This window comes from Alternaria hordeiaustralica (assembly GCF_023758085.1).
Source record: "Alternaria hordeiaustralica strain BMP 2776 chromosome Unknown scaffold_3, whole genome shotgun sequence".
Classification (NCBI taxonomy): domain Eukaryota; kingdom Fungi; phylum Ascomycota; class Dothideomycetes; order Pleosporales; family Pleosporaceae; genus Alternaria; species Alternaria hordeiaustralica.
Window position 1 is genome coordinate 687,064 of NW_026056775.1, and position 13,596 is coordinate 700,659.

Genomic DNA, 13,596 nt, shown 5'->3' on the forward strand with positions numbered 1-13,596 from the left:
TTATTGATTTGACTACGTTCATCCACCTCTCTTGTCGTTGCCTCGTTGCGCTGAAATTAACCGTAAAGACCCAGATTTGCACCATGTATCCTCTACGCCTCATTTTCCCTCCTAACATCAGAAACCGACAGCTCGACAGTCACGTCCTGCACCGGATCGAAAATGCTACTAATCTGCTCCAGCGACAGGCCCTTAGTCTCCGGCACATAGAAGAAAATGAAGTTGATAACCGCGACCAATACACCAATATAGACCAAGTAGTATTTCCAAGCAATCTTGTCAATCGCCACGGGGTTCACGAATTGGTTGAAGGTGATAGACACGGCTTGCGATACCCAAAATACGCTTGTGCCTTTCGTGCGGAGATGACTCGGCCAGATCTCGTTGACGTAGAGGATGGGTATGGGTGTCAGGCCAATGACGTAGCCACCGAAGAAGAGAAAGAGGAATACAATGACGGCGTAGCCTGCAGATGCGGAGCCGGTGGTCGAGTAGAGGGCCGAGCAGATGGTTATCAGGACCATGAAGACCAACATTAGGCTCGTGGACGTCAAGAAGAGGCGGCGTCGACCGGCCTTTTCGCACAACAGTGCGGCTGCACAGGCTAAGAGCCAGACGTAGACTTGAAGCCCGCCGTTGATGCCTTGTTGGTGAAGGGAGTTTGTGATTCCGACCGTTCGCAGGACCGGCGCCAAGTAGAAGCTGATGATTCCGTTTCCGACCCATTGCGTAGCTACGGCGATGACCACAGATAGGACGAGGCGTTTGCGGTTGCCTGGTGTCGCAAGCAAGGCCAGCCAGCCAGTAGTGTTATTCTGAGCCTCAGCCGCCGTCGATGCGCACATGCGCGCGAACTCGGAACATACTAGCTCATCACCAGCGAGTCCATTGGCATGGTATCGTATCATGATAGACTTGGCCTTCTCTTGTTGTCCGTGTCGTACAAGCCACCTAGGCGACTCGGGGCAGAACATGATCAAGCTCAGCTGCGCCAGCGACCAAAACAGCTGAATGGCTACCGGTAGTTTCCATGACCACGAACCCGGTATTCTCAAAGCCCCGTAAGAGGCCCAAGCCGCGGTGATGGAGCCGATGAAGTAGCATGTGTTGAAGAGCGCACCTGCAACGGCCCTCTGGCGTGGATGTGCAAGCTCGACGAGTAAAGCGGAGGAGGAAATCGTGTTTGAAATACTCGAAAAGCCGACGAGTATACGCATGCCGAGAAATTGATCGAATCTCGTACAGAAGATCTGCCCTGTAAAGCCGGCTATCATCCCGATGTTTCCAAAGATGATTCCTACGCGGCGACCGTACTTATCTGACAGCCATGGTGCTGGAAAGAAAGCGGCGATGCATCCCATGGACTGGGCAGCGGTGACTAGTCCGAGCAGCTTCGGATGGGAAAGCCCTTGTATGTCTTGGAAGTATCTGGGGTTGGCAATGAGGTTGGAGATGAGGGAGCTGATGTAGCCATTCGTTATGGCGCCTATGTAGCTTGAAAGGAGCAAGAAGTTGAGTTTCTTCATGCCCGGATCTTTCCACCATTTCGGATGCGTGTTGTTGGCCAAGGTATCCATCTTGAGGTACGCAGTCGCGATGTTCGTCTCAGTTGGAGTTGACTGCCAGTCGTACTGTTACAAGCATATATAGTTCCACACGGACAGAGTTCGGCACCTAGAAGGATATCTTAACCGGCGGATGTAAGACTTCTTTGACGTTTTCGTATCTGAGTGTCGGTGAAGCCTTAGGAATGATGATCGTCATGTTCCCGGTGCCGCGGTGTAACGTCGTAAGGTCAGGTGCTCACGATCCTAGAATTTACCATGACTCGTAGCGTCATGTACAACCAGCCATTCCCATGTGGCAGGAATCCCTTACCGCGGCGCGGTGATACTCTCCTGGAGGTTGGAGATATCGCCACTTCCGCCATGACTTCCTATTCGTCAAAACCCGCTAGGCAGGACCATCGGGCCAATCAGGACGATCCCGAACCCCCACTCGGGGAATCGGGATACCACAGTACGAACCTAGGAGCTTTCCAAAAGTGAGCTAGAATGCGTGGATTTCATGTCAGTACACCGACTGTCTGGCACACGTTAACATGCTTTCACTTACCCTGGACCCCGACCAACCAGCGTTGGGCTGAGGGGGATGTCTTTGCGGCAACGAGTCCCATTCGTCGCTGTTGCGTTCTTTCGTAGCTTCGGAGGATTAATGAAGTAAGCGTCCAGGAACCGTCTTTGAGTCCGCTTAGACTTGATGCGGTCAAGCAAAGGGTAATGATGCCTGTACAGCTCTTCCAGTGGCCGCGTAGACAAAACCCGAGAGAAGAGCTGTACCCGCCCAAGTGTGTCGCCAATAGAGTCACCCACTCCCGGTGCCTTAGCGAACAGACTGTCCGAACTGGTTCTTGTCGTACAACTGATTATCGAAGATACTTTTTGGCCTGCCCGCCACTCTCATGGCGGAGTCTTTCTCACTCGTATCAGGTCCCACGCGATACCGCCCAGATAAGCCATCTTTAGAAAGTCAAAGTACAGGCGGCACTTCTCATCAGAATCAGCTTCGTGGAGTGCAGCGTCCATGAACGTGGTCCAGGCACTGATAAAGATGTCTTTGTTGCGACGGAGAAAGCATGTAACCTAAACATTGGTCAGTTCTTCGGGAACGATTGGCAGTGCAAGATGAGGGCGGACTTGTGGTGGAGAGAGATCAGAGGTTTGCACAGACGCGGTACCTGAACAGGATCAGGTCAAACCGCTAGATAGGCAAGCGAGCCGTCTACGGTTCATGACCATCAATCTCCAATCATACCAGATTTGAATAGCCTAAAGTAACAAGAAAGTGGACATTAGATACAACTTTCGGTGGAGTCGTTTCGTATATCACTGGTGAAGTTTGTCAGCCATCGATTTTGTAATCAGGCCGAAGTTCGACCGATCACCTTCACAGCAGCTATACCGAGGGGAGATAGATGCTTAAATACGTAGCATCTAGGTACAAGCATCTTCTCAAAGCTTAGCTAATTCACCCAATTCTGTCGTCATTCCGCTACATTCTCCATTCAAACCCCAGCAATTGCACCCGACTTCAAAGCTCAAACTACCGCCATACCTACGGCAACCACCATGTCCGCCCTTCTCGCCAACAAACCCCTCCTGGGTCCGCTCGTCGGCCTAAACATCTGGACCTTTGCCATGGAAGCTCTTCTCTACAAACGAAGAATCCCAGCCCTCTCCCAATACGACATCAGCTTCGACCCGGCAACCGTCAAGAAGCAAAAAGACGAAAAGCTACCGGCCTTCGTCAAGTGGCCTGCAGATAACTTCAACAACTTACTCGAACAACCCACTCAGTTCTACGCCGTGTTGCTGGGACTGAGCCTTTTGGATGTAAAGGACAAGAGGACCGTTGGTTTGGCGTGGGCTTATGTCGGCTTGAGATTCGTACACAGCATTATTCATGTTTCGACGAACAACGTCTCCCTGCGCTTTCCAGTCTTTGCTGCGAGTTCGGTTGCGCTTCTGGGACTCACGGCCGAGGCGGCATGGAAGCTTATCTTCTAGGGGATTTGGCTGTGGTGGTGATATTCGTGTCGGGAGGAAGATCTAAACAGATGTGGGTATCTGGAACAGGCCTAGCTGGAAGTGAAAAGATTTACTCGACTTTTGGCAATTGTACATCAGAAAAAGCATATTCGAGAGGGCTTTAAGCATATTTCCATGAAGCCTGTGACATTTCTTACAGCTTTCGCATCGTCAGAGCGAGTTTCATTAGTGTTGCGCCGTACGTGCTATTCCCCGCAGCCTCTGGGATGAGCTGTCACTTGATCTTTACGCCTGTTGACAAGCTGGGTACGACCAGACAGAAGATGATGACTATCGAGCATCTCTTATGGATGGCGTAGCGAAGAGGTGCCTATCCTCTGTGTAGTGAGACAGCTCTTATTGAACCAACTTTCCTCCTCTTGTCCATTGCGTAGTGGGGTATCGTAGTATTCGTCCTTGGTGGAAGTGCACCGCATGCAACTTTGTATGTCTTGCGTTTGCATCTCCCTATGACCTTCTCGTCCCACCTCTTTCTATTCCTTCTTGTATCTTCGAGCTCAAGCCTTCTTCTCCGCTTCAGTGCCCTGCCACGCCAGATTCCATCTCCTCTTCAGCACATCTATGCTCTCCTGTGAGGTCCGGCCCTTCTCTTTCTCCTCGCGATTTATCCGTGTGAAGGCAGCAGCGAGACCGATGGATATGGCGAAAAGAGGGTCGAGACTTCTGCGCGACTTGTTAGTCTCCAAGTCCAAGGTCGACGAGAGGGGAAGGCGCACTTTGATATGATGTACTGGGCCGCCATAACTGCGGGGTCTCAGAATAGTATTCCGGAAGTGATCCGATTGCGAACAGGTAGTGGGTTGTTTAGGCAACTACGATGGTTCTGCAGGTACAAGTTGGCAAGGACAGAAATGCACGGCGGTGTCTCGATCAACTTCTCCCAGATCGCGTCCATCAAAGATCCACTGCACCTGCATTTGCTGTGGTCCGTGCCTGCCGCCAGCTGGAGCTTCCCCACGCCCGCGGTCGCGCCATGCGGACTACTTGGGCAAGCACGCGTCAAAAGCCGCTTGGAAAGCATGTCATTGTTTCAGAAGGTGCTAGAACAGTTCAAGTCGCTCTGATTATCCATGTTGTGCATCCAGTCTGCATGCAGCTGGTTGTATGGAGGCGGTTAGGCGTCTGGTGAGGCGGGTGATGGCGTCATGGGTTTCAGCCCGGAGGAGCCGCAAGTCACGCTGCCTTGTCAGGTACAGATAGCGCTTCACGGGATACATGCGAGACGTCACAGATGGGGTCATGTGAAGACAGTCGTCTTGGATTAAGTCTGGTGCATTTGGGCTGAAATGTGATGATCAAGCTACAGGTACAGCGCAAAAGAGAAAGCCAATCTGTCCGACCGCCACTCGTCATGTCCGTGGAGCTCCATCTCCAGCGGAGTGCATTCTCGCTGTCTTGTGCTTGATCCGCCTCATTCTCAGATGATGTTTGCCTAGTGCTGAGTGCCGAGGAGTCTGCCGTCGCACCAAAGCGCTGATCAAGAATACCGATCCATCACCCAGCCCGTGTAGTGTTGCCATGAAATAATGAAGAAACCCGTGATCCGATAACGCCTGTGAGTTCGCCGCGGCCTTGATAACCGATAGATAAGGGGATGCGGGATGGAGCGAGCTCCCTAGATGGCCTCGCCGAATGTGTTCTCGCCGGAGTACCTATAAGGTTGTTAGCAGCTGCATCGCGGTGCGCGGCGAAGGGATTACGTACGTAATGTACAGGAAGCCATCCTCATCCTTGTGCTCCTCATATATCGAGCTCATGAGCGCGGCGGTAGGCGGCAGAACCTCATCAACGAAGATGAAGATGGCCTTCTCAGGTGACAGCTTGATGCGCTTACGGATCACGTAGACGAACTGTCCGACGGTCAGGTCGGCGGGTACCAGGTACTTCTTCTTGTCGATGGTCGCGATGTCCGACTTCTCGACCTTCTCGCAGATGACCTGCGCCTTGTTAGCTACGGTCGCAGTGAGGGAGATGAACAGGCAGGAGGCAAACGTACGGGAATGCGGTCGTTGTACTTCTGGCGAATGCGCTCCGCCTCGGCCTTGCGCTTCTCGAACGGGTGCTCGTCCTTGAACTTGGAACGCATCTTGGATATGTGTAAGAGTGATGGGTAGTGTATGTGAGTGTGTAGAGTGAGCAGGCGGGAGTTTTGTCGGTGGTGCGGGTGGAGATGTAGGACGCTGAGGGTGCGGGCGGTGTGGGAGTTTAAGGGCAGGCAGCAGAGCGGGGCGAATCACTTCCAGCCTTACCTAACCAACGCCCAAGTCAGTCACCATCCATGCACATGCCCTATGCAACAGACGACCAACGCTTCACGCGCCAGCCAAGTGCTCTCTGGGAATCAGAGACAGTGCAATCAGCCCTCTTTCGTCATGCGAATGCAGCCCTTTTCACCCGTGAAGAGCGACCTGGTCCTCGTCCATGGCTGTGCTGACCGCTTCGCCCACCAAGTCACTTGCGAAGCTCCCATGACCTGGGTCTCCCGGACGCATTCAAGGTTGAGTCATCCATCGACTTGAGCACCGCCACTGTAGGCACGCGCCGTGACGCTATCTTGAACTTGACGTAGGCTGCATCATTCCATCGTTCGAAGTCGACGCGTTGGACACGCGCGTTGGCAGGCATGTAGCGCGTCCGACCACCTTACCGCTCATAGCAACGTAGCTATCTCTTCAGACGCCCTCTATGACAGCGCGAACGAGTACCTCTTGTGCACCGTGAGATGCCCGTCAGGATACTGGGTAGCAGTGCGCACCCTACCTAGCGAGTACCGCCAACGAACCCTCGCTACCCGCATGCTGCGCGTCTACAGATAGGTCCATATGTGTCTTTGAGCACTCAGCCCGTCAAAAGCCGAAACCAGTACAGCTCAAAGTAAGCGCTTTCGCGCGTCCTCACCTTCGTTGTCTTTAATGGCAAGTTTGCCGTATTTGCATGATGCAGGTACCGATACCGCTAGTAGGAGTACCGAGGAGCTCCACTGATGATGCGCCCACCGTGGTGTGATGGACGACAACTTTCCAAACCACAGACTTTCTCCCACAGACTTGACATAAATCAATTCGCGACTATCACACACCTCCAATGATTTCCCCGCGGTGAACGTCTTCTCAAGATTCCACACGCCCGCCATGCGTCCATTCCGATCTTCCCTCCGCATCTCAAGAGCTCTCGAGCTCCCCCACAGCCATGCGCCGCAACCAACACTACGGCCGTATCACATCTGCAATAGACAATTACACGCTTCACCAAGACGCCGCCTAGACCTACCCTCAGGCAAGAAACCGGAGAAGCCGGATCCTTTGGAAGAATGGCGTAATCCTCCACCGAGCAAATGGCCGAACAGGATACGGTTGCTATTTGTACCCTTCATTGGGGCCTTGGTCTACTCCATGGTACACAGAGACCCTGAACATTGCTTTGAACCTTATTGACCATGTCACAGTGGACGGACGATACGATCAAGACCGAAGCACCCACCATCGCCGAGAAGGATGCCCTGCTCAAGCGTGAGAATGGCGTCTCGGAGCAATCACCCATGCGCCTCCGAATGGAGCAGTTCATAAAGCAAAACCAGAAGGAAATCGTGGCTGAGCTGGAAAAGGTCGACGGCACTAAGTTCAAGATCGACACATGGCAGCGACCAGAAGGCGGTGGTGGCATCACTTGTATCCTGCAAGACGGCAACGTGTTCGAGAAGGGAGGCGTGAACACCTCAGTCGTATACGGGCGCTTGCCTAAAGCCGCCATACAAAAGATGCGCGCCAACCACAAAGCTCTCGACCCCAACGTCGATTCGCTCGAGTTCTTCGCCGCAGGCCTATCCATGGTCCTTCACCCCCACAACCCCAACGCACCGACCGTGCACCTCAACTATCGTTACTTCGAGACCGCCGACGAGCTGGGAAACACAAACGCATGGTGGTACGGCGGTGGCTGCGATCTCACACCCTCTTACCTTTACGATGAAGATGCGATACACTTCCACGGCGCTATCAAGCAAGCCTGCGATAAGCACGACAAAGCATACTACCCGCGATTCAAGAAGTGGTGCGACGAGTACTTTAGCAACAAGCACCGGGGCGAGACACGAGGTGTAGGCGGCATCTTCTTTGACGACCTCGACGAGACGGAGAAGGATCAGGAACAACTATTCTCCTTCATACAAGACTGCTTGTCTGCTTTCCTGCCTTCCTACCTGCCCATCATCAACAGGCGGAAGGATATGCCCTACACGGACGAGATGAAGCAGTGGCAGCAGATCCGTAGAGGACGCTATGTCGAGTTCAACCTTGTGCACGACCGTGGAACGGCTTTTGGTCTGAATACACCTGGTGCTCGGGTCGAAAGTATTCTCATGAGTTTGCCTCTTACGGCAAGGTGGCAGTATATGCATGAACCTGCAAAGGGTAGCAGGGAGGAACGGTTAATCGAAGTCCTCAAGAGTCCGAAGGAGTGGGTGTAGAAAGTTGGGACGCGAACTTGTACATAGATGTATCATGACGGAATATACGAGTCGAAGTAGGAGACATCCATGTATTGAAATATGTGATTGCTACCATTGATTACCATCCATGGAGATTACGTAGAAGCCCAAATATTATATGGCTGAGTCAAAACGCCACGCTATGCTGCAAAAGCCCACCATCGTTGCCTTCTCTGAAAATTGGCCAAGAATCAACGGCTCAAAGTAGACACTGATGCCTAATAAGCCCTAACCTTCTTTCCCTCCCCATTAACACCAAGATCTGCCTTCCTCTTTCCAAGTACTGAGTCAGGCGTGCCTGGCGCCTCAATACCAACACCCTTACCATAAACCTCCTCAAAACAAGTAGCATGGTATATCTTACCACCCACGCTTACGGCATCCATCCACACAAAGTCGTTGGCCTCCACATTCCACTGCGTCTCGAATTTGTCCTGGCAGATGGGGCACGGTGCCTGCTGTAGTGTGACGTCTTGTGGTACGCTCACGTAGCGATCTTTGGCCTGTTTCTTCGGTTTAGCACCACCTGTACCAGAGGAACCGTCGTTGGACTGGTTGGGGGCTGTCTCGTCGACTTCGCGGTACTCGATCCACTCCTTTTCGGGAATGTACCAGCTGCGGTGTACACCTCGCTTGGCGGCATCTGGATCCTTGACTTTGAAATGCCAGTCCATATGGCGTGCTTTCTTCTCTTTGCCTTCGGGTGTGCTCTCAAAGCGACGGCCACATGTGGCGCAGATGTTGGGCTTGGCTTCGTAAAGGCGGGAGATGAGGTGAAGACGAGGTTTCTTCATTGATGCCGTGGTGAGTTCGATCTGTTCCATCAAACTACCCGGCGCAAGTGGCTGTTGTGTGGCCGGCTGGGATTGAATTGGCGCTGGTTTTGCAGATATACCACCAGGTACACCACCCAGAGCTTTCAAAAGCCACTCGGCGGATCCAAGGGCTGGAGCCGCAGCAACAGGTTGTTGTGGTAACTGAGGAACGGGAGTGCTCTGCACAGGCGTGGGTGGCATTGAGGGCGGCACGGCACCGGGTTTGCTGAACTGCGCAAGCAGAGCAGCGAGATTGGCAGTGGGTGTCGCGGACTGGGTCGGCGGAGGAGCCTGAGGTGCCGGTACCGGAGTCGAGACTGGGGGCGGGAAGCCTTGGAATGGCATCTGAAACGGGGCTGGGGCAGGTACTGAGTTCGGCTGTGCTGGGGAAGACACACGTTTGAGTAGCTCTGCCAAGTTCAAGGCCGGTGGATTCGGGGTTGGTGCGGGTTGCGGAGTCGATTGTGGTGGTGGTCGGAAGCCTGCCAGAAGTTGCGCGACATTCGGCGGAGCGCTGCTCGGAGGTGCACCCATCGGAGAGAAGTTAGGTGGATAGCCTTGGGTCATTGCCTGTTGTGGTGGGTACACTGGCGTAGAAGGAGCAAAGGTCGGTGTTGGTGCTGGTGGAGGTGCTAATGCTCGGACCTGTTGACGTACGGCCTCTAGTTGTTGAGGAGGCAACGTCTGTGTGTCCAGGATCTGCTTGAGGGACAAGAGTGCCGACAACTTTGTACGTAGAGCAGCGTCAGCTGGGTTATGCGCGAACATGTTCTGTGTTGTGCTGATAAGCTGTGTCAATTCCACCTTCAAGTCGGCAAGATCAACAGACGACATGGGCTGAGGTTGCTGGTATACAGGTGGTGTGGATGCGTGTGATGGTGGATATTGAGGTGTCGGGGGTTGTGACTGGAAGGTTTGTTAGCAAGATTGTCTGAAGATCGTATTGAAAACCTACCGGTCGAGCACGCGGATCATTGGGAGCGGCATAACGTGGTCCAGTTTGCGGTGGCGTGGATGTACCCCTCCAGGCGACATTGAGTGACGGAGGACGAGGGGGAAGCGCGTGTTGCGGCCGAATCTGTTGCTGAGCTGCGCGGAATTTAGCCAGTGCATTCTCGATGTCCTGTGTCACGTCGGCTTGAAACACAGGGCGAGGGTCCATCGACTCGGGCACGGGCATCTTCCACGTCCTCAGCAAGCCTTCCATGTTCTTGCGTGTGTTTTGATCCATCACGAGATAGGCGTCCATGAAGGTTCTGTAAAGGTTGCGACCAATGTAGACGGTGTATGGCGTGCCAACATTCTTAACAATCGAATCAAGGACGTAGAGGGCTGGAAGCTTCCATTCGGGGCGAGTCTATGCCATGTCAGTCACCGGTGGATAAAGTAAGTTTGAACTGAATGATAGAGTTGTTAGTCTACACGGTTCCAGGACGTACCGATTGGATATGCTTCTGAAGCTCATTGGATATGGCTTCCGCATACTCTGTGTTTTCTTTGGCGATGAGGGTTAGATTGCTAATCTCAGGTCTGCTGTTCATCCTCAAATCTTGCAGGGCATCCCGAAAGTCGGCAGCCACTTCAGCAGCTGACACAGACATGATGGGCAAGAATATCTGGGGTTAGACAAGAGGGGATGTGTGCTGTGTTAGAAGACGTGAAACTTGCGCGCAAAGGGCAGGGTGAGCGGCTGACTCTGCGGTCGGGGAGTCGCAACGCTGACGATGTCGATGCCAGATGAACAAGATAGACGATATGCTTCCTCGCTCTCGACGAACACACGTAATGACAGTGCTTGTGTTGGATACTAGCTATGGCCGCGCCAAATGACGCAGTGTGAAGACTGCGCCGGTACAGCTAGGCAGTAACAAACTCGCTCTCCTCCAGCTACTGCAATCCTCCTTCTGTATGTATGCCCTTCCCCCTTCAAGCCAACAATGAGGCGGTGATGCGCAACTGCGGAAGTGTCGCAATAGAGACCCAAAGTGACTCAGGTGCTGCGACGACGGCGGCGCCTAGTAGGGTGTCGTCTAGGATGAGCTTCGTCAGTTGCGAAGCTGATAAACAGCGTCGAGTAGACTCTGTGAGACGTTGTCGGGGTTGTCGTGATGGTGGGGGCCTGAGGTTGGTGGTCAGGCGAGTGATTTGTAGGAACAAAGGTGGAGGAGCGGCTGCGGTCTTTGACAATCGCGAACCAGCCGCGCCCCCATTTGCCAAGCCCGGGTCCGGCAAATAGTATCACCGCGCGTCATGGCTGTCGCGCTCCCTTGAACTTTCCTTGACATCTCTCGATCGACGTTCGCGCCTGGTCCACCTTTACCGCGACAAGTCACCGTTAATCGATCTCGCATCCTCCGCGCTTTCTCACGGATACCCCGACTTCGACGAACCAGGCCCAAATAGCCAGCATGGAGGACGTTGAGTTCAACCGATCGCATTCGAGGTCGCCGTTACCAGCGGCTGGCAACGACCCAGCTGATCCGCTGCGCCCCGAAATCGACGAGGAGAATGCCACCCCGAACCCCCCTATCGGTGATCCAGACCAAGATATGGAGGTGACAGAGGACCGACCCGGCGAGATGCCTGACCAGGACGACGTCGAGGCTGGCTTGTCAGACAACGAGTCGGTGCTTTCTGAGGCGCTAGACGATGACCAAATGGACGAGCAGTTTGGCGATTTCGATATCAACAATGTTGCTATTGACGAGCGCCCGGCGCAAGCGATCGACGAAGACAACGTCAAGCAGATTGGTGTACACAAGCGAAAGCGCACTGCTGCTGAGGGTGAAGAGCCAAAGAAGAAGAAAAAGAGGGCTGAAAAGCCTCGCCGCAAGAAGAACAAGGATGGCGACGATGACGGTGATATTGCAGAGGGTGACAGGCGAAGCAAGCGGTCCAAGAAGGCAGGCAGGGTCCGAGCCGCAAGCCCAGAGGGCGATCCAGACGAGCATCTGACTCCGGAAGAACGTACGTACGACCATACCTAGACCCTCATATCTACTAACTGTGACTTTAGGACGAAAGAAGCAGCTTAATGCCCAAATCGACAGCATCGTTAGCACCAGCTCGAACCGCCGCCGCAAGAAGGATGGCATTGACCTTGAACAAATGGCCGACCAAGAGATTGAGGAGATGCGCCGCCGTATGGCAGCTGCCGCCGAAGCCGACAACGAAGGTCGAAAGCGCAACGAGCCCGCAAGACACAAGCTCAAACTTCTGCCAGAAGTCACCGCCCTCCTGAACAAGAACACACTCAGAGATACTATTGTGGACCCCGAAGTGAACCTGCTCGAATCGGTGCGCTTCTTCTTGGAGCCCCTCAGCGATGGTAGTCTTCCCGCGTACGACATTCAGAAGGATCTCATGGCCTCATTAGCCAAGTTGCCTGTCAACAAGGACACGCTTGTTGCATCTGGCATCGGCAAGGTCATCATGTTCTACATCAAGAGCAAGAAGCCCGAGTTGACCATCAAGCGACAAGCCGAGCGCCTCTTCACAGACTGGACGCGTCCCATCCTTAGGCGGACAGACGACTACCGCAAGAAGGAGTTTGCTCAGGCCGACTACGACCCGAGGTATGTGCTGCGCCTTCATATTTCGCTATATATGCTAACAACCCTAGCCAAATCAAGACTACCGACAGGTCCGCTGCCAGCAGCCAAGCTGCCGCCTACGCAGCCAACCGAAAGAAGCAGCTCGAAGCTCCCAAGGCATTCCAGCGTGCTCGCATGGAGTCTGGTCCCACTACGTATACCATTGCGCCGAAGAGCAACGTTGTGTTCAACGAGAATGCACGCAGCCGTTCGAGCAACGTGGATATCATGAAGCAAATCAGGGGTGGTCGCAGCGGAGGCAGGCGCTGAGCTGGGTCTCATGACGCCATTCACATGCGGTTTGCGTTTTCTTTTCTGTTCGGCTTTAGACAAGGTCATTGATCCGCTGCTCTGGACGTCACATTGGTACTCTGATATACACCTGGGGTCTACGCATGGTAAAATTGCATAGCGGGCGTTACTTGCAGTTTCAGAGTTGGTGTGTGGGTTAGCCAGCTTCTTGTACACTATCAAATACAGTCTTGTTCTTCTGAGCTCAACCTGAATGCTGTCATTTCCTGTGTCAACTAGTACTCATGCTCATCATGTATACTGACCAAGGTCGTGCCGATGATTTGAAGTAAGTATGATATAAATTGACTACGACATTCCCTTAGAGGCTAAAAATGTAACAAGAGACACTGTCTATGCTAAGGAAGACGCTCTCTGACCTGATGCGGTCTCATATAACAGCCCTGAGCTGGAATCTCCTCGACCCCGAACCCCACTAAAAAAAAGATTTCGACCCTTTAGCAAAAAGTAAAAAAGTGCTTCTATTTCTCTTGCTACATATTCTATAGTATGCAGAGAGCAAAAAGAAGATGATATTCCGACACCGGGAATCTGAATCGTTGTTAGAGGAGATCGAACTGAGGGGTAATCGAGGAAGCTTACCGAACCCGGGCCTTGCCGGCACTGAACAGTGAACTGACTCTGCAGATGAGAGCGGCAAATCCTAGCCACTAGACCATATCGGACGTTGATTGGATGAGAAGACCAGGAATTGGTGTGAATATGAAGTTTGGGAAAGATTGGTCATGTGGTGGTGGAGTTAAGGGGTGGAAAAATTTGTATACAGGAAAAGCCCCACTAAG

The 13,596-nt window shown here is 53.1% G+C and overlaps 6 protein-coding genes across 6 annotated transcripts; 3 read left to right on the top strand and 3 right to left on the bottom strand.

The window, feature by feature from the left end:
• Positions 1-92: 92 nt before the first annotated feature.
• Positions 93-1,577, bottom strand: J4E84_002394 (uncharacterized protein; the record flags this gene model as incomplete). The annotated part of the gene is made up of 1 exon (XM_049385019.1): positions 93-1,577. The coding sequence occupies one exon, from the start codon at positions 1,575-1,577 to the stop codon at positions 93-95; it is 1,485 nt and encodes a 494-aa protein (XP_049247042.1).
• A 1,551-nt stretch (positions 1,578-3,128) lies between these two features.
• J4E84_002395 (uncharacterized protein) lies at positions 3,129-3,566 on the top strand (the record flags this gene model as incomplete). The annotated part of the gene is made up of 1 exon (XM_049385020.1): positions 3,129-3,566. The coding sequence occupies one exon, from the start codon at positions 3,129-3,131 to the stop codon at positions 3,564-3,566; it is 438 nt and encodes a 145-aa protein (XP_049247043.1).
• A 1,657-nt stretch (positions 3,567-5,223) lies between these two features.
• Positions 5,224-5,694, bottom strand: ATG8 (ubiquitin-like protein atg8; the record flags this gene model as incomplete). Its single annotated transcript, XM_049385021.1, has 3 exons — positions 5,224-5,260; positions 5,313-5,545; positions 5,605-5,694. The coding sequence occupies 3 exons, from the start codon at positions 5,692-5,694 to the stop codon at positions 5,224-5,226; spliced, it is 360 nt and encodes a 119-aa protein (XP_049247044.1).
• Positions 5,695-6,739: 1,045 nt separating this feature from the next.
• HEM13 (Coproporphyrinogen-III oxidase) lies at positions 6,740-8,073 on the top strand (the record flags this gene model as incomplete). Its single annotated transcript, XM_049385022.1, has 2 exons — positions 6,740-7,003; positions 7,054-8,073. 2 exons carry the CDS (start codon positions 6,740-6,742, stop codon positions 8,071-8,073), a joined length of 1,284 nt encoding a protein of 427 aa, XP_049247045.1.
• Positions 8,074-8,312: 239 nt separating this feature from the next.
• J4E84_002398 (uncharacterized protein) lies at positions 8,313-10,510 on the bottom strand (the record flags this gene model as incomplete). The annotated part of the gene is made up of 3 exons (XM_049385023.1): positions 8,313-9,815; positions 9,865-10,266; positions 10,349-10,510. The coding sequence occupies 3 exons, from the start codon at positions 10,508-10,510 to the stop codon at positions 8,313-8,315; spliced, it is 2,067 nt and encodes a 688-aa protein (XP_049247046.1).
• Positions 10,511-11,317: 807 nt separating this feature from the next.
• Positions 11,318-12,772, top strand: J4E84_002399 (uncharacterized protein; the record flags this gene model as incomplete). Its single annotated transcript, XM_049385024.1, has 3 exons — positions 11,318-11,876; positions 11,926-12,484; positions 12,532-12,772. 3 exons carry the CDS (start codon positions 11,318-11,320, stop codon positions 12,770-12,772), a joined length of 1,359 nt encoding a protein of 452 aa, XP_049247047.1.
• Between the last annotated feature and the right edge of the window lie 824 nt (positions 12,773-13,596).